The 27476-nt window shown below is 42.5% G+C and overlaps 1 protein-coding gene and 1 long non-coding RNA gene across 2 annotated transcripts; one reads left to right on the top strand and one right to left on the bottom strand.

Moving 5' to 3' along the window:
- Positions 1-18: 18 nt before the first annotated feature.
- On the bottom strand, positions 19-4274 carry LOC119870954. Its single transcript, XR_005354540.1, has 3 exons — positions 4242-4274; positions 1412-1606; positions 19-442 (listed from the first exon to the last, which is right to left on the bottom strand). It is a non-coding gene; the product is annotated as an uncharacterized LOC119870954 (long non-coding RNA).
- Positions 148-27476, top strand: ELSPBP1 (epididymal sperm binding protein 1). The gene is given in 8 exon segments (NM_001002931.2): positions 148-202; positions 13065-13153; positions 14603-14668; positions 18317-18454; positions 22165-22311; positions 23291-23449; positions 25645-25809; positions 27055-27476. Coding segments are annotated over 7 exon segments (786 nt in total). The 5' UTR covers positions 148-173; the 3' UTR covers positions 25803-25809; positions 27055-27476.

Below are 27476 nucleotides of genomic sequence, written 5' to 3'. Positions count from 1 at the left end.
TTCTCTCCTCCCCTTCCTTCTTGTAATGCTACTTCTCCTTTTCACTCCCTTATCCTTCCCCTGTTTTTTCTATCCCTCCTCCCTCTACCCTTGTCCTCCACGTCCTCTCCTTCCCTTCTCCTCCTTTCCTCTCTCTGCCCCAAAGCTAGACCACCTGCCTCACATCAGAAGAAATGCAGAAAAAGAACTATGCAAGGATTAGGTAAGTCACAGAAAGGAATTTCAGTTTGTGTCCACGATCATCAAGGATCCATGAGAGTATAGGTTTATCTATGTCTTGGTGCTTTTGGGTCTTTGAAAGTCCAGGGAGGCTGGTTGGAGATGCAGATTTGCTTCCAGATACAAGCATCCATGTGCAGGCTCTGTGGATCTCTGGTTTGGGCCTCTGCTCTCCAGAGACACATGGCAATCCACCCAGTGGGCTGCAGGTGGCTTTGCAGTTCTGAGGAATAAGCAATGTCACATTATGGTTCCCTACATCTCACAACTCTGAGAAGTAAGACTGAATTCTGAAGTCTCTTGTAGTCTTCACTGATATACTTTAAGTTAAAAGTATGTCTATCATGTCTCCATATTATTAGTAAGATGAGAATTTCCTTTGGAACAAACGATAAGGAAAGCCTTGGCCCCAAATTACAACCATCAAAATGTCAACACCCATCAAATTGGAGGCTCTCAACAGTGGGACTTCTGCTCTGGGACAATATATTTTATTCTTATTTTTTCTAAATATTTTATTTATTTACTTATTTTAAGTAGGCTCCATGCCCAGTGTGGAATCCAGCATGGGACTTGAACTCATGACCCTGGGATCAAGACTTAAGCTGAGATCAAGACTTGGACATTTGAGGCACCTTGGTGGCCTAGTGGTCAAGCATCTGTCTTTGGCTCAGGGCATGATCCTGGGGTCCTGGGATCGAGTCCCACATTGGGTTCCCCCGCAAGGAGCCTGCTTCTCCCTCTGCCTGTGTCTCTGCCTCTCTCTGTGTCTCTCATGAATAAATAAATAAAATCTTTAAAGAAGAAAGAGTTGAACACTTAACTGACATAGCCACCCAGGAGCCTAGATTTTATTTTTAGCCACCCTAGATTTTATTTTTGAATGAAACCAAAGCTTACTCAAGAGTTTTGAATTCCAATTCTAATTAGAAATGATCTCTGTCTTTACTTATCTCTAACATTCTTGCCTTCATGTACTGCTTCCTATGGTCACTTAAGAAAGATTGTCCCTAAATCTTGGACTGATAGATGTCCACACAGGACAATGAAGTTGGCATTTGGGGATTCTTATCAACATCTCAGCATTCATTTCATGTGAACCACTTTCTCCTCTTCCCAGGACTTGAAACCATACATATCTCGCCAAGGAATACTTCCAATCTCAGAGCACAATGCTTCATCATGTCTTTACCTCTGCTGTACACAGACTATCGTCTGCAAGATGGTGTCAGTCGTAGGCAGTTTTCCCTTCATGATCCAGAGGGCCAGGAGATGCTGTATTCACTATCTTTGTTGTTCAGATAGCATGTGAACAAGCAGTAGCCACTTCCCCTTCTTGTTTGAACATCTTTCACCAACACGTGGTAAGGCAGTTCTGGAATATGTTCTGCAACATAAGATAGTTGGTCTTGGCTCACTATCATTTGTTCTGAGGGTTAGCACTTTATGAATACAAACCCACAGATATTAAGATGTCACGTACTTGCAAATCCTAAACTACTTGTGTTTGCCTTCATCTCTGTTCCGTGTCAATCATAACTGCAAGTCACGTCACCAAACCTCCCACTCCAAATATTTACTCAGTCACATTTGTTTTGTTATTACCCATGTGAGATCCAAGAATCACTTAATGAATGAAGGAGACAGTTTCTCATGAGCACATCTTGTTGGCAAATTTTAATTTCTGTGATTTCTATATGTCGGAGCATTGGTGAATGGGCTAAGAATCGACACACTCTCGTAGTCTCACTAAACTTTTGCACAGCCTGAATATAATTCAGGGAAAACTTTTTTAATCACATATTTTCTGAAGTTTTAATTAATTAATTAATATTAATAAATCTCTACACCCAACGTAGGACTTAAACTCAACCCTGAGATTAAGAGTTGCACACTTTTTTTTTTTTTCTTATGATAGTCACAGAGAGAGAGAGAGAGAGAGAGGCAGAGGCATAGGCAGAGGGAGAAGCAGGCTCCATGCACCGGGAGCCCGACGTGGGATTCGATTCCGGATCTCCAGGATCACGCCCTGGGCCAAAGGCAGGCGCCAAACCGCTGCGCCACCCAGGGATCCCTGCACACTCTTTTGACTGAGCCCTCCAGGCCCTTCTGAATCCTGTATTTTCTAGAACATTGTTAACTAGGATTTGCTTGAGCAAATCTCAAAAATCTTCAACTACCAAAATTTATTGGCCATGTACAGCAATAATTTAAAGACTTGTGTAAGTTCTTAGCTTAGAGGGTACCTAGGTGGCTCAGTGGTGAAAGCGTCTGCCTTTGGTTCAGGTCATGATCCCAGGGTCCTAAGATTGAGTCTCCCTCTGCCTATGTCTCTGCCTTTCTCTGTGTGTCTCTCATGAATAAATAAATACAATCTTAAAAATAAAATAAAATAAATTCTTAGCTTCCATAGACCTGAAAGAATGTTTTTTAAAAATGTTTTGTAAAACCAGTGTTTTGAGATTTGATTGGTGAGAACAAAATGTATTAGGGTATCTCATTTTTAAAAATTAATGTTTTTATTATATTTAGAAAGAAAGATTGTTTTACACAGTTAACAATAGGAGTGGCAAAATTATCATTTTGCTTTTAATTTATGCTTGTACTATTGGAAGCCTTCTGAAACAGGATTTTTTGGATGACAGGTGGTCTTCAGGGAAGAAATGTGACTCTTAAAGATTTTGTTTAAGAGTATGAATGTGGAATACCAAGCAATTATTAGATGTAGATACACATAAACACTTAATCTCTACTATTCTGCTTTATTTATGATACTTTAAATCATCCCAATATTGTACCCTAAAGGAGTATAATGTTCTTCTGAAAATTAAGTTTCCTTTTTTTTTTTTTAAAGATTTTTTTATTTATTCATGAGAATACACAGAGAGGAGAGAGAGAGAGGCAGAGACACAGGCAGAGGGAGAAGCAGGCTTCATGCAGGGAGCCCGATGCGGGACTCGATCCAGGGTCTCCAGGATCACACCCTGGGCTGCAGGCAACGCTAAACCGCTGAGCCACCGGGGCTGCCCGAAAATTAACTTTCTTAATCTTCATATCAATAATTTTTTTATTCTCTATGCCTGTTTGAAAGTTTTTAATAACTAATTTTTACATAAAATTAGTGGCTTTCTGAAAGCTATTTTTTAAAATATTTTATTTATTTATTCATAGAGACAGAGAGAGAGAGAGGCAGAGACACAGGCAGAGGGAGAAGCAGGCTCCATGCACAGAGCCTGACATGGGACTTGATCCAGGGTCTCCAGGATCACGCCCTGGGCTGCAGGCGGCGCTAAACCGCTGCGCCACCGGGGCTACCCCTGAAAGCTATTTTTTAACAATAACATTGAGTAGGGTCGTGTTTTGCTTTTGCATAACAAATTGACATATTGTCTCACTGACATAATTTCTACATATAAAGTACATAAGATGTCTAGAATATGTCTAGAATGCATACTCATATTTAAAGGTAAATATTAACATTAAAAATGAATCTGAAACCATGCCTTGTTAACATTACCAATGTTTTGCAAATTAAAATGCATGCTTTGCATATTAACAATGAAAACAGCCAACATGATCACAAACATCGTTGATCAAGTTGGCCATCTGTACGTCTTTGGAAAAATGAAAAGAAAAAAAAAGTCATTGATCAAATAAGCATTCAGAGATTTCCAGGAAAGATACCTGTTGAGGCAACTGGACTGGCTGGCCAAAGGCCAAGGTCAGAATTGAAACAGATTTTAGCCAAACAACAAGATCAAAATCCAACTTTAGGTCTAACCTATACCAGATGATTCCTCACTTCTATTTAAATTTGCATTCATCTGAACACTAATGCAACTGAGCATTTCTTCTCTTGCTACAGTAAACCACTCAGCATTTATGTCCTATTCATTTCCTTTGCCTGTGCTTCTACTCGGTTCTTTGCCTTTTTCTTGCAATTTGCATGAATTCCTTGAGTATGCTAGGTATTAATGTCAAGTCGGTCCTAGACAGTGCAAGCACTTACCCCCTGCCCTCACCTTGAACCTCAGCGCATCCATGCTCTCACTCCTTTTTTTTTTTTTTTTTCGTGCTCTCACTCCTGGAACTGAAGTCGGGCTTCCAGGCTCACAGCTCTGTCTGCTACTAGCTGTGTGAGCCCGGTCCCTCATTTCCTCTTCTCTAAGACAGTGATAATAGCATCTGCCTAACAGGACTTGTGGGGGGAATTACACGAGTTATAGTGGATGAACAGCTGGCTAAGTGCCAGTCCACTGTCTTTTCCTCTGTACCTCACAAGCGGAGGGATTTAGGAAAATTCTTCACTACAGAAGGGCATGGGAAACTTTTCAGGGAAGGCTCTCTGCCTCCACCTCCCCTGGGCCCCACTTATTCTCTGTCTTGCCTTAGATGTGCCAGTGGCATCCACTGTTGCCTCTACCAGAGTGTCAAGCACATCATTCCTAGTGTCAAGCTGTGTCATCTCTCGGTATATGGGAAGCTTGAGGAAAAGAGAGCCAGCCTTGTCCTCATGAAGGTACCACTCTAAGCAAGAGTGGGTGGTATCAGAAAAGGTGTTTTGAGGGCAGCCCAGGTAGCTCAGCAGTTTAGTGCCACCTCCGGCCCAGAAGGTGAGCTGGAGACCTGGGATCGAGTCCCACATCGGGCTCCCTGCATGGAGCCTGCTTCTCTCTCTCTCTCTCTCTCTCTCATAAATAAATACAATCTTTAAAAAAAGAAAAGGTGTTTTGAAATAGAGAGCCCTGTTGGGGTCCTAGCAAAGAGGATTGCAACTCGCTTTGTGTTGTGTGTGAGAATGTGGTGTTGGAAGATGCCCCAAGAAGGCTTAGGGCTCCCTGGAGACCAGTTGTTCCAATGAAAAGATGAGGCCTCTAAAGTTGTTGTTCAATGTGTATAAAGTTTCAGCAATGCAAGATGAATATGCTCTGGAGATGTGCTGTAGAACAGAGTGCCTATAGCTAATATGCTGTATTGTGCACTTAAAGTTTGTTAAGAGGGGAGATCTCATGTTGAATGTTCTTGCAAACAAAACAGACACAAAGGGACCAGAGGGAGCTTTTGGAGGTGATAGACATGTTATTACTTTGATTGTGGTGGTGGTTTCACAGGTATATGCATATCTCCAAACTCATAATCAGACAGTAAACATGTCCAATTATACCTCAATAAAGCTGTTTTTAAAAAAATTACAAATGCCAGTAGGTCTAGTCTGGAGGCTGGGAGTCTTTATTCTTAAAAGCTTTCCAGTGATTCCAATATACATTCCTATTTTATTTTATTATTTTGAAGATTTTATTTATTTGTTTGAGAGAGCGAGAGCACAAGGAGGGGAAGCAGCAGAGGGAGAGGGAGAAGCAGACTCCTTGCTGAGCAGGGAGCCTGATATAGTACTTGATCCCAGGACCCTGATATCATGACCTGAGCCGAAGACAGACACTTAACCAACTGAGCCACCCAGATGCCCCTTATATTCCTATATTCAAATAAGGAGTAGTTGAGAGTGAAACAGAGGCAAGCTGATGGACTAAGAAAAAGAAAGAGGGAGGGAACACACACATGTACATATACATGCATATAAATGTATGCATATGGGATGCCTGGGTGGCTCAGCAGTTGGGCGGCTGCCTTCAGCTCAGGGCGTGATCCTAGGATCCTGGATCAAGTCCCGCATCAGGCACCTGCAAAGAGCCTGCTTCTCCCTCTGCCTGTGTCTCTGCCCCTCTCTCTCTCCCTCATGAATAAATAAATAAATCTTAAAAAAAAAATAAATGTATGTATATATAGAGTGAGACATTCAAGTCAGAATGACACACAGAGATTGGCAGAGCAAACCAGAGACTGAGAGAGATAACGAGGAGGGAAAAGGAGACAGGGAAGAGAGCAAAAGGGAGAGGGGGGAGAAAGCTGGTACAGGAGAGGCTGAGAGAGAGTGGATTTCCACAATACAGAGAAAGAAGGAAAGGCAGAGACCGAGACAGGAACTAAGATATGGAAAGAAGGCTGCCATGTCAGAAAATGAAGACCATAAACCTCTTATTTGGAAAACCCCCAAACCTGTGAAATGAGAACCTGGCACCAAAGTGACAATAAAATGAGACTCCAGACTCAGCTGCTCCAAGTCCCACTTTCCCCACCTATTTGCTGTATGGTTTTGGCAAGTCCCCGAGCACATTTGTGCCTCCTTTTCCTCATCCTTAAAACCAACAGGTCCTACCTGTGATCAACGGTAATATTTGGTAAATCTCTATGGTGTCAATCCTAAAAGATACTAAGGCAGGGCAGTAGACTTACAAAATTTTCAGAATGGTAGAATGGAATTTTAAAATGAGAAAAAATGAGATAATATGTTTCAGAGAGCTGCTGGTTTCGATTCTCCCATACCTCCCTTCTCACTTGAAAATTCTAGGGCTCTTGCTCTTGCATTATTCACCTAAAATCTGTCCACTTCCTTGTAGCTGCATATCCAGGAGCACTTTCTCCTCTGTTCATTAATATTCTGTTCATGACCCCAGCCTCTGCAAGATCCCATTAACATACACATGATTGAATTTTATGGGCCTCATGGATATGCATAAACTCATCTTGGGGCATCATTAATCATGGGGCTATCCCATCCAAACTGCCATGATTATAACCACTTACAGAAAACCTTCCTTTGGGAAGCTGCAGTGTCTTCCTACAGACAGGTTGGGGCCAAAGCGGTCGGGCCTGTCCCCAAATAATCCAGAGATTTGGGGAGCAGAACCTTAAGAGGGCTCGCGGAGACAGCTAGGGCCAAGGACTCTCTCAAAGGTACACCTCAACCTAGAAACTCTGGAGGGGTGTGAGAAGTGGGACTTGGGGGCCCCCACAGCAAGGAGGGTTTAGAGCAGCCCTGTCCTCTGGAGGAAGAATAACATGAGCTATAAATATCACTGTAAGTTTTGCAGTAGCTACATTTTTTTAAAAGTAAGATAACAATATATTTTGTTGAACCATGATATCCCAAATATTATCATTTAATGTCTGATCAACACCAAAAAATTTAATGAGATATTTATATTCTTTTCCTTTTCATACTTCTTCAGAGCCTAGTAAGTTTTTTATGCTTACAACATGGGGCAATGAAAACTCGCCACATTTCAAGTGCTCAAGAGCCCACAAGTGGCTGGTGGCCGCCATGCTGGACAGTGCTCTGGAGCTCTGGGAAAGGAAGGCCAGAGAAAGTGGGGAAGGGGGACGTGGGGGCAGATTCCCTTCTCTGTTAAGAAACTCGAAGGGGTGGGTGAAGCCAGACTGTCTGAGCTATGTAAAGCTACGGAAGGCTACCTGTACCCCAAGTTTGGGGAAAAGAGATGGAAGAAAAGAGAACTAGCCTGGACAAATTGCCCATTAAGTTCCTGGTAGTCAACTACTATCTACATGGTCACATGAATCTTTGCACTATCCCTCTAAGGTAAGGCTCACTCTCCCTGTTTCATGAAGGAGAAAGCGGAGATTCAAACATCTTCCTGAAGTTTTGACACTGCTCCCTCCAAAGGCTGCCTGAATGCATAATAGAAGAGGTGCATGTGTGTATGCATATGTGTGCATGTGCGTGTGCGTGTGCGTGTGTGTGTGTGACGGGGTCTCACACTGAGGTTTTGTTTCACAGATGGAATCATCATCTGCTGCCAAGGAGCAAAAGGACTCAGTATTTTGAAGCCACACTAAAAGTCCCATGATTTTACGCCCATGAGCTCCTATAATTCCCACAATAGCTTCCATAGTTGGATTGTAATCTCCACAGATGAGAACTTGAAAACCAGAGATCAGAGAGGTCAAATGATCTTCCTAAGGTCACCCAGTAGATAAATGGGAGAGGGGGTCTTTGAATCCTGGTTGGTTGGGTGTCATTGTCTTCTCATGGCTCCACTGTAACATTTTTGACTCAAGAGAATGAGCAAGCTGAGGCGGTGGGTTAGGCTGCCTCCTGGTGACACTCTCAGCACCTTTATACTACCTGGTGTGGCTGTTCCATGTTGGGTGATAGATATTGGTGCCCATGTCTCATTTCTGTTGAGGTCAGAAATCACGTTCAGTTCCTCTTGGTAGTTGCCACAGTTCTATATAGATGGTAGCCTTCTGGAATACTTATTAGATAGATGAATAAAAAAATGAATGGTAGAAGAATGGATGGATGGATGATGGATGGAAAGAGGGATGGATGGATGGATGAAAGGATGGAAGGAAAGATGGATGAATGTGTGAATATGTGTATACAAACACATCTGTAATATTTACACATTATATATACATATGGATTGCATATGCAAAATTATTGTTTTTAATTGTGAAAGTCATACACAGCCGTGGTAAAAAAAATTTAAATGGAGAATCTCATAGTTGCCCTTAGTTGCTCATTCTCACTTCTCAGAGATCCCACCAGCTAATAATATGGTGACAATGGCAAGATGCCAGCTCCAACTACCCCATGGCCCAGAACAAAGGGTCCTCCACAGCATTTGAATGTGCCAGTGCGCAAGGAATAACTAGGTCCTAACCTGAATGTTCCAGACGTGGGTGTCTGGCTCTTAAAGATCTGGATCTTAAAGATCACTTTACAGTTCAATCATTGTCTTGAACCACCTCCAAATATTTTCTATTAATATCCATGTCTTGATCCAAGTAGGCTCATTAACATTCCAGAGCGTCAGTCCGTATCAACTCCTTGTATTTGTACAACATCCTTTATGGTACAAAGAAGCAAGTCATGCAGATACCTGGGGGGAAGCATCCAGGTAGAGAAAAGAGAAAGCGCAAAGGCCCTGAGGTGTAAGGAAGCTTGGTCTGTGCTGGAAGCAGTGAAAGGCCTGGTGTAAATGGGGTGGATCAAGGGAGAACAAGAGCGATAAGGAATGAGCTTTTAGGGGAAGGCTAGGTATGGACGGTGGGTTGTATTATAGAAGTGATGGAGAATTGTGAATTGATGGATGCCCCTTGCCCCCTCTTTAATCTCTCCAGTGGCTTCCATTTTCATTTAGAATCTAAAGAAGGCTCTGCAGGGTCTAGCCCCATCCACCTCACCAAACATCTCTCAGGCCTCACTCCTCCCTGCTCCAGCCCTAGACACATCAGGTTCAGTTGTTCTTTAAATATACCTAACTCTTTCTCACATTCTGCCTCTTCTGCCCAGCTGAGCCCCCATGACCCTGACTCCCCTCATGTCTATATCCCACTCTTCCTGCAGGTCTGTTTCTATGTCATTTTCTCGGAAGAGCCTCCCTTGGCCTCCTAACCAGAAGTCACCTTGCCCCAGTTATTCCTTACTGAAGCCTCTGTCCTTCATCTTTGCCATGATCATGAGCAAGAGTTATATGCTTGTCTCTGGTTTATTCCCTTCTAGTCTGGCTCCTTTGAAGATGGCCAACCCCAGGAAGGCAGGGGCCGGGCCTGTCTCACACGCTGCTGTCTCTCATCCCTTAGCCCTGCAGCCCACATATCACAGGTTCAGTAAATATCAGTAAATATCTGTTCCTGAATGAATACTTAAAAGCAAGCATCAAGGGTGGCTCAGTCATTAAGTGTCTGCCTTTGGCTCAGGTCATGGTCCCAGGGTCCCAGGATTGAGACCTGAGTTGGGCACACTGCTTGGCAGGGAGCATGCTTCTCCTGCTCCCTCTGCTGCTCCCCCCATTTGTGCTCTCTGGTTTTCTATATCAAATAAATAAATAAAATCTTAAAAAAAAAAAAAAGAAAAAAAGCAAGCCCCAAGGGAGGCCCCATCAGCAGCCCTACAGACAGGACAGGGAAGAGCCTAGAGTCCAGGATCCATGAGGGAATGACAACCATTTGGGAGAGGGAAGAGGAAAGCCTGACTTTGCAGGAGCAGGAGAGACAGAAGATGCTGAGTTTAAGAGCCATTCAGGAAGTAGAAGTCATGGGATTTGATGACTGATGGGACATGAGGGAGGAGAAAGCTTTACTCTTGGGAGGGAGAAGCAGGTTCCCTGTGGCGAGCCAAATGCGGGACTCGGGCCCAGGGCCCCTGGATCACTACCTAAGCCAAAGGCAGATGTTCAACCACTGAACCACCTAGGTGCCCCAAGGGGGATCTTTTATAAGAGTATTAATCCCACTCATGAGGCTTCATCCCTCATGACCTCATCACTCCTACCTTCTACTGCCAAAACTTTGGGAGTTGGTATTCCAACATATGAACTTGGGGGAGTCACAAACATTCAGACCATAGAGAACATAGTACAATTAAATCAAGTCGTGGTGTGTGTGTGTGTGTGTGTGTGTGTGTGTATTTGGGGTTTTATATCAGGAGCTGAATCTTGGAATTGGAGGCATTTGAGGGGCATCTCAAGTATAGATGGCTATACTGGGAAGGCAGTTGAAAATACAACCTTGACACTCAGAAGTAAAGTTTGCCTGGAGAGGTCTGGTACGAACAGTGATTTTGGCTGCCATTTTTGGGGTGCTTAGCACATATTAGATCCCATGATAAGCCTGAAGACAGTGTCACACAGCAGCTAAGATCCCAGTTTTTGGAATTAGGTTGTCAGAGTTCAGGTAGGACCCCCATCACTTATGAGGTTTGTGATCCTAAGCAAGATACTTTAGCTTTCTGGGCCTCAACTTCCCCAAATATGCAATGGAAGTAATACTAGTGCCCCTGCTTTGGGTTACTACCAAGATCATAATGAATTTAGAATAGTGTATAACACTCAATGAGTATTACCTGTTATTTTTTACTGATCTCATTTAATCACCATTAACAACCCTAAATGATAGGTAAGATTAGTAACCCCATTTTTAAAAAATATTTTATTTATTTATTTGAGAGAGACAGTGAGAAAGCAGGAGCAGGGAAAGGGGTAGACTTCCCCCTGAGCCAGGAGCCTGACATGGGGCTCAATCCAGGGACCCTAGTGTTCGTGATCTGAGCCAAAGGCAGATGCTTAACTGACAGCCACCCAGGCGTCCCAGTATCCCCATTTTTTTAGATGATAAAACTAAGGCTTGGAGAATTTAAGCAATTTCCAAAGGTTACCCAGGTGGTAAATGGTAGAGTTAGGATTTCAACCAGGACCTGCTAATCCTCCACAATCAAAGGTACATCATCCAACTACAGTGTCTGAACCACCAGTGAGAGTTAGTCATGAGCAGGTAGGCTGTGAATGAGACATCACTCAGGCAAAGTAAGTTTGGGGCATGGTGCTGTGGTTAAAAATAACACAAAAAAAAAAATCAGAAAATGCTCCAATAGGTAGCAGGAAAGCCAAGTAAAAGGATGTGTTCTCAGACCCAAGTGCTCAATGGCGTCACCTACCTGTTTGAAGACCTGAATCAATGGCCTTGGGATATTTTTTACCCCAATCCACCATCTAGATTTGTTGCTAAGAATTGGTGCCATCTGATGTCTCCTCTGAGCTACCCTGATCTTTGCTTTAATTAATCATAAACACAAGTAACAATTTACAATGGAAAGACACTTTCACAGCAGGAGCTGCCTGGACCCTGATTGCCTCCTCCAGAGGCAGGAGTTATTAACCTACACTCTGCAGGTGAGGGAACACAGGCCCATGGAGGGGAAGTGGTTTATGGAGTTTGAGGACTCTGACACTGATGTAGACAGGACTGCAGTTGAACCCGAGATCTGTCACTTACCACCTGCGGTGCTTGGATAAGTTACTTAATCTCCCAAATCTTGGTCTCAATCTTCTGTAAAACATAGCTGATCATGCCTGCTCATCAGGTTGTTAGAAAGTGGCATATGGTAGGTGCTCAAAAACATAGCCAGCAATAGAAGTGGTGATAGTAGCTGAGCCTCAAGACAAAACCAGACCACCAATTCCAATCCTGGGTTGTTTCTACAGAGAATGGCACATCTATGTGTCATTAAGGAAATGGTACAGAGGCAAATAGAGCTAGTAGAAATTATGGCTAGTGAGGATGGTAAATGCTGATTATTAAAGTACTTTATTTTTTATTTTTAAAGATTTTATTTATTTATTCATGAGAGGGGGGGTGGAGAGGCAGAGACACAGGCAGAGAGAGAAGCAGGCTCCATGCAGGAAGCCCGATGTGGGACTCGATCCCGGTTCTCCAGGATCACACCCTGGGCCAAAGGCAGTGCTAAACCGCCGAGCCACCCGGGCTGCCCTATTAAAGTACTTTAATATCCAGCCAGAGATGGGTGTTATCCATGAGGAGGGTTTAAGGCTATGCTTAAGATCCCCATGATGAGTAGAGCCCTTGGAGCCACTTATGTGGGTTAGAATTCTGTCATTTTCTCGTTGTGTAATCAACTCAGATCACTTAGCTTCTCTGAACCTCAGCTTCCTCATCTGTGAAATGCGATTAAAATAGCTATCATTTCATTTGTGAGAACCAAGTAGCATAATGTGTGTTGAATGTGTAGCCTGAAATGCAGTAAGTGCTCAACAAATTCCTACATCTCTCCTTCCCGTTACACTGTCCACTCCATAATGACAGTGTATGTATTTTTTCTTCCCTGTAAGAGTAAATTATTCTTCACTGCCCTCTGGGGATAGAAAGTAAAGCAGCATGCATGACACCAAACCTGGGAGTTAGTGAAAGAAGGGACCCACAGGAGCAAAATTTTTGTCTTCCTGGGGCATTGGGTGACAGTTGAGCATCTGCCTTTAGCTCAGGTCATGATCTTGGGGTACTGGGGTAGAGCCGCAAATCAGGTTCCCTGCTCAGCAGGGAGTCTGTTTCTCCCTCTCCTTCTGCCCCTCCTTCGTGCTTGTGTGTACACACACACTCTTTCTTAAATAAATAAATAAATAAATAAATAAATAAATAAATAAATAAAATCTTTTAAAAAATGTTTTTGTCCTCCTTCAATGCAGAAATAAGAGGCCAGTTGAGATGAACCCATGGTCCAGTTATCTGTTGGGATGGACAACTTTCCTCCTCTACTTCTATGAGACAAGTGGAAGTGAGTATACTGGAAAATTTTGGGGAGGATTTGGAAGCCAGAAAGAATGAAAGGGCCAAAGTAAAGATTCCTGGATTCAAGTAGGGAGGAGATAGAGAATCATCTGATTTTGGACTGTCTTGACTACGGATAGCTGAAAACATGGAAAGTCAGACCATGGATAAGCAGGTGGCTGCTGTAATTGACACAAGCACCTTTCATGATGCTCAGGAACATGGTAGGGATGTGCAGTTATGTTCATTAAAAGGGGAGCTCTAGGGGTGTCTGGGTGGCTCAGTCAGTTACACATCTGACTCTGGATTTTGACTCAGGTCCATGAGATCGAGCCCCAAGTTGGGCTCTGAGCCATTCTCCCCCTCTCTCTTTGCCCCTCTCCCACCACTCACGTGCTCAATCTCTCTCTCTCTCTCTCTCTCAAAAAAAGGAGGGAGGCCTCTATGATTCCAACGGATTGTGTCATAAGACTCCAACTTAGACCCTCCACAATTTTTCTTAGATTGTGGTAAAATGCCCAGAAGATAAAATGTACCATCTTAACCATTTTGAAGTGTACAATTCAGTAGAAGCACATTCATGTTGTTGTATAACCAATAGCCAGCACTCTTTCCAGCTTGCAAAACTAAAAGAACTCTGTACCCATTAAACAACTTGGATTTCTCCCTCCCTCCAATCCCTGACAACCATCATTCTGCTTTCTGTATCTATGAATTTGACTGCTCTAGATACCTCATGAAAGTGGAACCAAACAGTACTTGTCTTTTTCTGACGGGCTTATGTCACTTAGCATAATGTCCTCAAGATTCATCCATGTTGTAGCAGCTGTCAGATTTCCCCTTTAGGGCTGAATAATATTCCACTGTGTGTGTGATACACACATGTACAAACCACATTTTGTTTATCCATTCATCCACTGATGGACTTAGATTGTTTCTACCTTTTGGTTATTGTGAATAATGTTGCTATAAACATAGGGTGTAACAAATACTTCTTTGAGAATCCACTTTCAATTCTTGTAGAGATATACCCAGAGGGGGAATTGTTGAGTCATATGGTAATTTTATGTTTAATTTTTTGAGGAACTGCCATACTATTTTCCAAAGCAGCCGCACCATTTTGTATTCCATCAACAGTGCAAGAGTTCCAATTTCTCTACATCTTTGCCAACACTTGTTGTTTTCTGCTTTTTTTTTAAAGTAGCCATTCTAGTGGGTGTGAGGCTATACTCTTCATATATCTAGAAATCTAAATCAACCACCCAAAGATCTTATGGTAAGCACAGAAGCAGAACAAAGAGAGACCTTGATTATATGTAGTTCATTCAAGCTATGTTGAAACTATTCTCTACAACTAAACTCCTTTTCTGCCTGATAAACCCTCAAGAAACATTCCTGTTTTCATGCCCTTTTATTCCACAAAGTCCTTTTTCACTGATAACATTCTTTATTCCAGAGATTCCTAACCTGAGTTCACTGGGAAAGCATGAGTTCACGAAGCCCTGGATTAGTATAAAAGAAGGTGTGTATTTATCAGAGTATTGAGAATAGATATTGAAACAGACAAATTACAAACTTTCAGCAGCTTAACACAAAGCATTTTATTTCTATAAAGTCCAATGAGGGTGCATCTGGTCAGCAGGGATCCATCACCTTCCACCGTGGGTCTTCACCATCCCCTAGGGCTTCAGGATGCCCTGTGGATTCTATGCTTGAAGCTGATAGACAAGGATCCAGAGTCTGATGATCTTGGAGGAGAGGTTTGTTTGGCCAGGAAGTGATTTCTGTCACTTTCTCCCATTTCCACTGGCCAGAACTCACAGGATACTTAATACAAGGGAGTCTGGGAAATGTAGTTTTTAGCAGTAGGAAGGAAGATGAAGCTGGTTTTGAACACACAGCAGTCTCTGCCACAGGGAGGTATGAGTATTTTCCTAGAGAGAAGGTCTAGCTTCTCATAAGAATAGAGAAGTCCCCCAAAGGCTAAAAACTCATAGTTTATTTAGACAGGGAACAATGCCAGCTTTCCCAGTTATTGTCTCATTCTGGTCATACCTTCCTGAGACCACACCCATATTCCGGTGGCGAAACTTGGCATCCCTAAGTCTTCTCTGCACATATTTATGAACTAATTTATCCCATACACATTTATCAAATGATTCCCAAATGCCAGGCAGGGTGCAATGGGCCAGAAACATAGCTAGCAATAAATGAAATTCATGCCTTATACTCAGAGAGCTTACAGCAAATGAGAGTGATAGATACATAAACAGGTAACTATATTCTTTTTTAAAAAAAATATTTTATTTATTTATTTGAGAGAGTGAGCAAACAAGCAAGAGAACATAAGCAGGGGAAGGAGCAGAGGGAGAGGGAGCAGCAGGGAGGGGCAGAGGGAGAGGGAGAAGCAGGCTCCCTGCTGAGCAGGGAGCCCAAGAGAGTGGAGAAGAGTGTTGATCCACATTGAACCAAGTTATATAGATGAGTAACAGGGAATAAAGCTAGGAATAAAGAAAAGAGCAGGATGAAGGGCATGAGCCAAATGCCAAAGACAAGAAAGAACGTGGAGGAAGGTCGAGGAAATGTTAATCAGGCAGTGAGAACAGAGAGGTTCAGCAGGGCCCAGATTATGGAGGATTTTAACTCATTTAAGAAGATTAGACCATCTGCTGAATTACTTTGCAGATGGCTAATAGTATCTATTATGTGTTGATCCTTACTAACAACTCCCAAGGATAATCTTAATCCTGTGTCCCAGGAGCATCTGCCTGCCCTCCCCTCACCACCAGCATCATACATACTGGTGGTGTCCATGACTGAGAATCACTGATGACAATGATGACTGTGATGGTAATGATGGTGTAGCAGTCATGTCCCAGGTCCTCTTCTAAGCACTTTCCAGATATTAACTGGTCTCAACTTTACAAAACCAAGATTTAAAAGTTCTGAGACCTAGAGGTGGACAATGCACTGTGACCTAAGGACCTCTACTTTCATCAACCCATTGGCGAAGCTCAAAAATGGAGGTCTGCCTTTTCCACCCTCTCTTAGCACATCCCTCACTCACCCTTATGATGGCCTCTGTCAGATCATACAGGGTAAGAATCTGATCCAGAAGAGACGGGGCTGCCAGACTGAAGATAGAGAGGATGTCTTATTCGTCTGTATTGGTAACAGATTAACTATCCGCAAATGTCAGTGGTTCAATTCAACAGAGTTCTTGTCAAACTCATCTAGCACTTCAGTGTGGCTGTTTGGTGGGATGCCTCTTTCATTGTGATTCAGAGATATAGTACGCTTCTGTATTGTGGCTCCAACATCCACTAGGGCTTCATTATTCTCTGCAGGGTCCTTTTACCTAACTTTCTCAACCTGGGCACTATTGACATTTGAGGCCAGATGACTTTGTTCTGGAATCTGTGTGTGGTAAGATGTTTAGAAACATCTCTGGCCTCTGCCCAGTAGATACCAGTGGTACAGGTACTAGCTCCCTCCTCTCCTAGCTGTAACAACCAAAATGTCCCCAAACATTATCTAATGTCCCCTTCTCCATCGAGAACCACTGCTGTGTCCAGCTGGCAGAGGAAGAAAGGAGCATAGAGGTTTGCTTGGGACTTTTCTGAGCAAGGAAATGGTGGACATCATTTCCACCCACATTCCATGAGTTGTAAAGAGTCATGTGGTCCCACCTAACTATAAAAGAGGCCAAAAAATGGGTTCTAGCTAGGAGCCCAGAAAGAAAAAGAAGATAGGTTTAGTGAATCCATGGAAGCTTTGCCTAGGTTTGGACCATGAGGACCACACGTACATGCATGCACATAAATAACCTATCAGAATGTCTTAGTCATAGTAAGCCTTCATTATATCTTTGAGGGAGGAAGGAAGGGAGGAAAAGAGGGAATGACAGGATGAAGGCAGAGAGAAAAGCTGTGATCCTCAACCAGTAGATAAAAAATTCTAGTTCTCATTCTAGTTCTGCTAAAAAAGAAAAAAAGTATTAAGTTGAAATGATGCTTTATCTTACATGGTTCCTTACTTCCTTCTGCATGATGTGAAAAATTTGAGCTAGAAGAGAATTTCATAAGATGTGTTTCAGGGACCATTAGTCTCCAGAGGTATCAGGGAGTGAGGAGGAAGGATTATTCAATATACTCCAAACACCTCTTGCTAATTCAATTCTCATTTGAGTATTGACCCTTCTGATGAATTCTTCATTAAAGAAACTCATTTAGCTTTTTTTCATGTGGTATTTTCTGAAATTATTTCTTCATTCTTTCAATTCTTTCTTAAGCATCTACTATGAGCGAGTCACTATTCTAGTTTCTGAGGATGCACTGTGTCAAAGACAAAGTCCCTGTCTTCTTACCGAGGAATACAAAGGCCAAGGGTTGCATTTTTCCAATTTTACTCATCCAGGTACCACGCCCTCAATATTTGCCACATCTTCATACCACCAGCACTATCATTTACTTAGCCTTCTTCTTTAAACGTGATCACTTTTCTTCACTTTAACATCCTATTTTTTTTAACATCCTATTTTAAAGAATAGTTAACATCAGCTCTGTAATCTGTAAAAATGCTACTCCTTGCCATAAATAGAAATTGCAAACAAAAATAAATACTATGAAAACAAAATCCCATTATTATATTCTACTAGATGCTATTGTCCCAAAAAGCCTTTGAGCCTGAATTGTGCCCTCTTTTTTTGGTTGTTGTTGTTGTTTGTTGTTAAAAAGGGAGATTATTAAGAATTAGAGACATGGTAGAGAAATACTAGCATTAAAGTGAAGCTTTCTCTCTTGTGTAATCAGAAAGATTGAAAAGAGCATTGAAAAACAAAATCATTTTTCAGAATTATTTGACTGTGTGTCTCTTCCATTACCTAATGTGATCTTGTGACCTTTACCAAATGCATTTTGTGTAACATTGATGGTACTCCGATGGTCTGGAGGAAAACTTCATCCTGGTTGTTTTTATGGTTTATGAGACTCCTTCCCTGTACTTTGGTGTCAGTATAAACTGGACATGCCCTTATATGTCATGAGACATTTGGATGCTAAAGCTCCACGTGTTGCCTTCAAACCCCCCCAGGGAATAAAACCAAGACTCATCCTTGGCACACTCATTGTGACAAAGCCCTGTCACAATATTTTGTCTCTCTGTCTTCTAGATCAGAAAGATTCATGTGTATTTCCCTTCGTCTACAAGGGGTCTTCTTACTTCTCTTGCATCAAAACCAATAGCTTCTCTCCTTGGTGTGCAACCAGAGCTGTTTATAATGGGCAGTGGAAATTCTGCATGGCAGACGGTGAGTGGCGCCACACTGTCCCCTCAGCAGTCCTCTTCAAATGATGGATTGCAAAAAAGAACATGTGGATTTGTATAATATAATCATATTTTTGAAGATGAGTTATGATATACGTGTGTGTGCATAAAAAATGCTCCCGGGGCAGCCCGGGTGGCTCAGTGGTTTAGCGCCGCCTTCAGCCCAGGGTGTGATCCTGGAGACAGGGAATCGAGTCCCACGTCCGGCTCCCTGCATGGAGCCTGCTTTGCTCTCTGTCTGTGTCTCCGCCTCTCTCTCTCTCTCTCTCCTCTCTCTCTCTCTGTGTGTGTGTGTCTCTCGTGAATAAATAAATAAAATCTTTAGAAAAAAAATCCTCCCGGAAGGCAAAACACTGGATGCTAGTACAGGGTAATAATGTTAACAATGATAGTGTTGAAAATGGTGCTCTCTGAACCACTGTATTCTTTGTCTCTTTTTTGATTTTTTAAATTAATAAGGAAAGGCAGAAACAAAGTATAATAGAGAGGAGATTTGAAAGACTCTGTTTACTTTATTCTCAAAACCCAAGACATCTTTGTAATTGTATGATTTTGATCTTTTGTGCACAGGATAAAAGGCGTTTTGTTTGTTTTAACTAATATTTTATTGTTGGACATTTTAATTGTTCCTAGTAGTAGCTGGCTTTTGAATATGCAGGATTTACTTCTCCCTCATACCACTGCTCTTGACTCTCTTAGATCAAATGCTCCCTTTGATAGTAAATAAAACATTCCTTTTTCTATCCTGAAATAAAATGTATAAAGAACATTACCTATCCTAAATTCATAATTTCAAGATAAATCAACATAATTCCATAACTGCAATATAAGACAGAAATAAAATGAGACAAATTGATAATAAAGCAATAAGCATGCATGATCATAACTCACCTAAAAGATATTAAAAAGTGGCCAGAGGCTTGTACCTCCAAGCAAATAAGAGCCAAAAATTACTACAAAGAAGCCCTGTTCCATTGAAAAAATGAAACCAAACCTGGAAGCAATGCTACCCCTGGTTGAAAATATTCCTCTAGTTCAAAAGATGCAAATCAAGATCAACTGGTTGAAACTGAATCTGAAAATTAGAAACAGATTTTTAAAAAACTCTTGGGTGGGGGACAGCCCAGGTGGCTCAGCAGTTTAGTGCTGCCTTCAGCCCAGGGCCTGATCCTGGAGACCAGGGATTGAGTCCCACTCAGGCTCCCCGCATGGAGCCTGCTTCTCCCTCTGCCTGTCTCTGCCTCTCTCTGTGTGTGTCTCTCATGAACAAATAAATAAAATCTAAAAAAAAATAATAATAAAATAAAATAATAAAAATAATAAAAATAATTCTGGAAAAGAGGTCCCAGAACAAGCATAAGATATACAAAAGGGGACAAAACTTTGCCAAAAGTCATATACTAGATACAGTCAAGGCCAAGATATTCAACAACCTGCATTTAATTAAACCTCTTTCAGCCATATCAATGAAGGCTCTTGTACAGATGAAGGTTTGCCTTTTGCATCTCCTCTCTCAGCTCTGGCTCTTGAGGCAAGTAATGTTCTTTGGGCCCATACTGGTGGGTTACTCACTACCTGTGAACAGCTTTAACATCTTAGCCTTGCCCCACAGTGGTGGGGAAGTGGTTTTCCAGGGGCATTCCCAAGTAATGCCTTGCAGGATGCTTCACCTCATAAGTGGAATAGTGGAATCCGAAACAGGTTTCCATGGCAATCACTAGACATCTTAGCTTATGATATTCATATCACTAGAAATATATACTCTGTGCAGAGGCTTTCCTGCTCATTTGTAGGTTTCTTCAAATAAGGACAAGGTGCCACCGCTGTGTAAATCAGAAAAACAGAATCATCCCTAATCCCTTACCTCCCATCCCATGTGTAATCCATAAACCAGACTTAATTTTGCTGTCAAAATAGATCCTAGTTTTAGCTTCTGGAAAGAAGCTGCTTCACTGCCTCCATCCTTCTCTGAATCATCATCACCTCTGCTTGCCAAAATTTGCTAACAGGTCTCCTCAAACCAAACCCCCCCCCCCCACCTTCCTCCAGCCAATTCCCCACACCTCAGTCAAAGAAGTCTTTTTGGAATGTGAAGTCAGGCAATGCTACTCCCCTGCTCAAGTGGGACCTGAATACCTCTGTGGCTCACCTGCACACTTAGAAAAATATCCTGACCCCCAGAGAAGCCAATGCAAAGGAGGAGGCACCACATTTCCTGATTTCAGACTATATTGCAAAGCTATAGTAGTAAAAACAGTATGGTATTGGCATAAAAATGGACACACGGATCAATGGAACAGACTTGAGAGCCCAGAAATAAGTCCATGCATATATGGTCAATTAATTTATGACAAAGGAGCCAAGAACATGCAACGAGGGAAAGGACAGTGTCTTCAATAAGTGGTGGAAAAACTGGACAGCCACATGCAAAAGAATAAAACAAAATCTATATTTTACGCTCTACACAAAGTCAACTTGAAATGATTGAAGACTTGAAAATAAAATGTGAAACCATAAGCAGGGTTGGCAATGATTTTTTTTTATCTGACCCCAAAATCAAAGGCAACAAAAGCAAAAATAAACAAGTGGAACTACATCAAACTACAAAGCTGCTGTATAGCAAAAGAAACCATCAATAAAATGAAAAGGCAACCATGGAATGGGAGAAAATATTTGCAAATCATATATCTGATAAGGGGTTAATATCTGAAATATCCAAAAGAACTCCTACTACTCAATAGGAAGGAGAAAGGGAAGAAGGACGAGGGGGAGGAAGAGAAAGCAAAAGAAGGAGGGGAAGATCCTCTCACCTTGGTCTGCAAAGCTCTACAGGACCTTGCCCTTTCTGTCCTCATTATCTCCCATTCTCTTCCTTGACAGCTGAGCTCCAGCTACACTGGTTGTCATGTTTCTTGAATGTTCTGAACTCCTTCCTATATTTGAAGTCTTCACACTATTATTCTCTCTGCCTGTACTTCAGTTCCCCCCAATTTTTGCATGGCTGGCTTCTCCACATTGTGAGAGCCTCTTCTCAAATACAACCTGCTCAAGGAAGCCTTCCCTTGTCCCTTCGTCTATTAAGCCCCTTCATCATCTCCAAATGACCCTGATTTTCTCACTTAAAATAAATCCACCCACTGTAAACATAATGTCTGAAATTATATTTGCTGTATTAACATTTGTGGTGGGAAATTCAATCCATCTATGAAAGTTGCAAGAAGGCACAAGCACCTAGATGATAATTTTACTGTATTTGACTTCTCTGATATTTGACATTTTTTTCAGTAATGGCAACATTCCTTTTATGTCAAGGTCTTGACTTCATCTGTTGATCATAAACCATCAAAATTCTTTGTTGTGACCTATTCCTACAGGTCTTTTGCTGACCCTAAGAGATTCGTTTTTAAGACATGGTGAAGTATGTTTGTTTGTTCAGCAGGTGGGGTGCCAGAGTTGAGATTGGGGACTCTGTTGGGGAAGCTTTGAGGTTAAAAGTACAGGAGGAGGCTTTCTTTATGAAATACTTGATGAAATGAATGAATAAAATCTCTTCACAAGACTTGATACTTGTTCTGTACTTTGGTGGCTAATGGATGGATGGATGGATGGATGGATGGATGGATGAATGATTAAATGACTGTCCCATCAATGGCTGGAGAAAGTCAAACCACTCATGGGCTCCTTTCCATACAGATTACCCACGATGCATCTTCCCCTTCATCTTTCGAGGAAAGTCCCATAACAGCTGCATCACGGAGGGCAGCTTCCTCAGAAGGCTGTGGTGCTCAGTCACCTCCAGCTTTGATGAGAATCAGCAGTGGAAATACTGTGAAACCAATGGTGAGGCACTGGAGCAGGGATGGGGTGTTTGGTGGGGAGTGGGGGGGGGACAGCAACACATCTCCTGAGGTGATCATGGTGACACAGGGTTGAGCAGAGCAATGGGAGGAATACTTCTAGAAATGAAGTGTCTTCTTAAAGAGTACATTAGGATAACTACAGGAGGCAGGAATGACCTGGAGCCATGTTCCCCTGAGTCTCCAACATCAGCACCAAAAATCTGGTTGTCCCAAGAACCAAAACCATGGGGTGTAGTCCCGACACTGGCTTTCAAGTATTGCAGTTGCCAATAAGCAGATTCACCCAGTGCTAGACCCTACGTACATTTCATCTTAATTCTATGCATACTCTTCACTTCTTAATGACCTTCATTCATTCTAGAGCTCTCTCTGTATTAGACTATAATCCAGGACCTCTATATATAATCTCTCATTGAATCTTTCCATGGAAGTTCTATGAGATGCTTTTTTTTTCTCTATTCAGAAAATGGTCCCAGTAAAATTAAGTCAAGTTCATATGGCTCTAATGCCCATGCTTCCTCACTAAGTACTGTTGCTTCCCTCGAGATGAAGATTCAAGCAAAGGCACCTATCCATGGGCATACTTATTCCCATACAAAGTCTTAATTATGTTCTTCCCTTAGCACTGAAAAAATCTTAATCCCATATAAAACCTTGATTTTATCTTTCCACTAGACGTCCATCACTTGGGTCCTTAACACTATCAACCTTATCCTTAAATCTCACGATAACTCTATTGATAAAGCCTGTGGAACACAAAAGCCTTTGTTCAGGGAGACCGTAAACCGTGTGGTCATGAATGATTTGGGTTCTCACTTATATGCAAAGCGGACTTAATAGCATCACAAGGAACTTGATTGGGCACATTCAGTGTTATGGTGCCTAGTTCATGTGTGATAAATGGAAGCTCTTTTTGTTGTCTCTTCTTGTCCCTGTGACCTTTCCATAATTATTTTCAGAGTATGGGGGAAATTCTTTCAGCAAGCCCTGCATCTTCCCCTCCATCTTCAGAAATAGCACGATCTTTGAATGCATGGAGGATGAAAACAACAAGCTCTGGTGCCCAACCACAGAGAACATGGATGAGGATGGGAAGTGGAGCCTCTGTGCTGATACTAGTAATCTGGGGAAGAGGACTGGGTGGACATGGATGGATTCCTTCATTCATTTACTCAGCAAACACCTAATCCAGCCCTACTGTGTGCCAGACACTGTGTTGGGCAGTGGGCATATGGTGATGAGTAAGGCAGAGTCCTGCCCTCATGGATCTGATGAGCAAATAACATAAACAATGCAACAGTGTGATGGGCAAAATATGGGCTGCTTGAGATCCAAAAGAAAGAGGTCAATATAAGATTTTCAAAATGTGAAACACCTAACACTTGCTTGTATAAACACAGAGTAAGCACATACTAAGGTTTAAAAAAATCTGGGGTGCCTGGGTGGCTCATTCAGTTAAGCATCCAACTCTTGATCTCATCTCAGGTCTTAATCTTAGGGTCGTGAGATCAAGCACCGCACTGCCCCCATACTGGGTGGGCATGGAGCTTACTTAAAGAAAAAAAAATCTATTAATAAGGTAACTAGAAGGATAGTGAAGCCAATTCAGGGGAAATTATAAGAAATACACAAAGTCAGTGAAGAGAAGAATGTTGAGTACAAGCAAGATTATTAAATTAGCCACAAAATCTGTTAACATTTAAAGGGCAATCAAATCTTTGTTGTTGTTGTTTTTAAAGATTTTATTTATTCATAGAGACCCACAGAGAGAGAGAGAGAGAGAGAGAGAGAGGCAGAGAGAGAAGCAGGCTCCATGCAGGGAGCCCGACATGGGACTCGATCCCAGGTCTCCAGGACCACACCCTGGGCTGCAGGCAGCGCCAAACCGCTGTGCCACTGGGGCTGCCCAAACCTTTGTTGTTGTTATCTTGTCTACCAGACAGAAATTATTGGCATTTCTATTGAACAAAAATTAGTCATGATGTACCAGTTTTCTACAAGTTTCAGAGTTGGGGAACTTGTTCCAGCCAACAGCAGATAGTAAGTCAGACCAAGTTCTATTTCCCTAGAGTAGGGGTCTGCAAACCACATCCTGCCTATGGGCCACGCCTGGACCACTTCTTTTGGACCCCAATCTAAGAATTGTTTTTTTTTTTATTGGAGTTCAATTTGCCACATATAGCATATCACCCAGTGCTCATCTCATCAAGTGCCCCACTCAGTGATTTTAAATTTTTTTTAATTTATTTATGATAGGCACACAGTGAGAGAGAGAGAGAGAGAGAGAGAGAGAGAGGCAGAGACACAGGCAGAGGGAGAAGCAGGCTCCATGTACCGGGAGCCTGACGTGGGATTCGATCCCGGGTCCTCCAGGATCGCGCCCTGGGCCAAAGGCAGGTGCTAAACCACTGCGCCACCCAGGGATCCCGATTTTAAAAAGTCCAAAGAAGAATCATATTTTGTGACAAAAATTATATGAAATCCAAATCTCAGGGCCCTGAGCTAGACAATCAGGTGACCCTTAGGGACTGTTTAGACAATGCTCTAGAAGGACATGAAAAGGTCACGTGGAAATCTTTTGCCCCTATTGCATGTTTTGGATAATTTTGTTAACAAAGGAGAACAAACGTAGATTTGGTGGATGATAAGAAAGAAGCCCTCAAGGAAGGAAAACAGAACATTTTTCTGTAAATATAATATTTCCCCATAGGGCACATCCCAGCCTGCCTGCACTTCAGGGACTCTGGACAGCTCTTCAGCACTACACTTAGGCATTTTAAATACTTGTCTACAGCAGGAAAGCTGCACAGCGAAGGCAGGGTGCATGCAGCCTTGCTGGGCTTCAGTTAGGAACGTGGGCTCTGTGTGTCCACATATGACCACAAAAACCCCACCAGTACTGACTCAGGTTCCGAATAAATTTTAGCAAGTGGTGAATTCACGCATCCAGGATCTGTGGATAAGACTCCCTGTAATATGTCCTCTCAGTGCTTCCCACTCCACTCCCTGGTTCCCTTGGTGACATAATGTCCTTCTATCTCCCACCGCCAGGACCCCTTGTGCTTTCACACAGCCCATAGTCCTTCTTCTACTATTAGTGGAATTAATTTAGCTTCCCCAGGAAGAAAATCTGACATTTAGGATTAGGTCAGCATTTCTCTCCTCTAATGGGAACTTCTGAGCAAGCCCAAACAAAACTCCCACAGGCAATGTGGACCCAATTTTGATTTTAGGATGGGCTCTGAAGCCTAAGCCTTCACCACAGTGTAAAGACACAGGGGTAACTACTATCCTATCCCCTTCTTCTTCCTAGGAATTTCCTCCTTGGTTCCTGGCTTTCCCTGCCACTTCCCATTCAGCTATAAAAACAAGAATTATTATAACTGTATCGGCAAAGGAACAAAAGAGAACCTTACGTGGTGTGCAACCTCTTACAACTACGACCGGGACCACACCTGGGTGTATTGCTGATGTAAAGGTGAGATGCATAACACACCCAGGGCAATACTGTGTGAAAGCGACGTCTGTTCCTTCCAGCATGATTAGCTGAGATTCCCAGCAAGGTGAGCTCCATGTCCCAGAGATGAGGTGAAGCGGAGGTTGGTGGGTGGGGGGAGACTGGGACAGCTTCCCAAATGAGAAGGAGGTGGACTCTTTCAGACCCAGAAAGGTATCATGCCAAGGTTTAGGTCCAGGAGGCCTTGAGTGTGCAAGATAGGAAAATGGAATTTCTCAAACTGGAGTGTGAGAAGAAAAAATGAGCTTGAAAGGAGATTACCAGGACTTGTCTGGTCCCCGGAGGCCATGGTGCCAAGTTATTGATCTACTATCCCTGTCACTGAGTAGCCAGTGGACAAAAAGGTAGGGTTCCCTTCTGCTCCTCATCATGAGGGTCCCTCCCCCACCTCCACAAATAAGTCCTCAGCTATCTCCACAGGACAAACTTCATTCTCCCTTCTAGTCCTTTCCTCTGGCTTTAGTATTCTAAGGCCTGTGGAAGCTCTCCAGACTCCCTGCATGGGTCTACTGACCTAATCACTCAGTGGTTCTGGGATTTAAACACAAACAGAAGCCCTTTCATCAGATGTGCGGACAACTTTGGAGTTTCTAGCAATGTTTGCCCTTAACAATGCATATGGCTTATGGGTGACACCAAAATTAGTGACTCTTCCTGAATTTTGGATTAGTCATGAAAATCATCTTCCTGGAACAGACGAGACATCAATAGGGCTGTGGGGCTCTGGGTACCATCTCAACAAGGTGGATATTAAAAAACACCCACAAGCTGGTGTGCTTGGATAGCTAGCTCAGTTGGTTAAACGTCCCTTGACATCATGATCTCAGGTCATGATCTCACACAAGAGCATGCTCTCTCTCTCTAAAGAAAACCAAAACCAAAATACCCACAAGTCATCCCCAGGCTATGGCTAGAATTAAGAATATTTTTAGTGTTCTGACTCTGATTTATGTCCACCAGTGCACAACTATCTTCTGCAAATCTCTATTCCACCAAGCCTATTACAGCGAGATTACAGTGGTCATGGTTCAGTGGCTTCCCACCCCCATGAGCCAGGTGAAGGGCAGGGGTATCCAACTGCCCTTGGCTCAGCTGCCTCCCTTAGGACTCAGACTTGAAAACCAATATAGAACTTTGTAACCACATTACATCTTGAGTCACTGCATACCTATTACCTGAATACTGGCTTTTGATTCTATTTTCAAGGGGAGGAGAAACATCTTCAGAGGAAGACGGACATACTAAGTCTAGAACCTGCTTCATCATTTTCATCAAGTCTTTCAAGTTTAATTGCTTTTAGAAGTACCTTGTCTGCCATTTTGCTTAATCACTTGGTCCTTTGTGAAGAACAGAGGGAATATGTGGCATAACCACCAATAAAGGAGCCCACAGTTAACCCCCAGGGCTGCTCTTTGTGCTCTCTGGAATGAGATAAGGTGAGGGACCAGAATGTATGGTGAAGGAAGCCTTGGTGACTGAGTGGTGAGTCTCACAGGCGGAGGTCAGATTCTTAGCCCAGGGGCCCTTGGAAGGAACTGCAACCTGCTATCTCTTTCTGGGAAACTGTAGATTTGGGTGGAGCATTTGTAGATACTTGTTAAATCATTAATAAATAAATTAGTAAGTTA

Source organism: Canis lupus, chromosome 1 (assembly GCF_011100685.1).
Source record: "Canis lupus familiaris isolate Mischka breed German Shepherd chromosome 1, alternate assembly UU_Cfam_GSD_1.0, whole genome shotgun sequence".
Taxonomy (NCBI): domain Eukaryota; kingdom Metazoa; phylum Chordata; class Mammalia; order Carnivora; family Canidae; genus Canis; species Canis lupus.
This window is presented reverse-complemented; position numbering and strand designations above follow the sequence as displayed.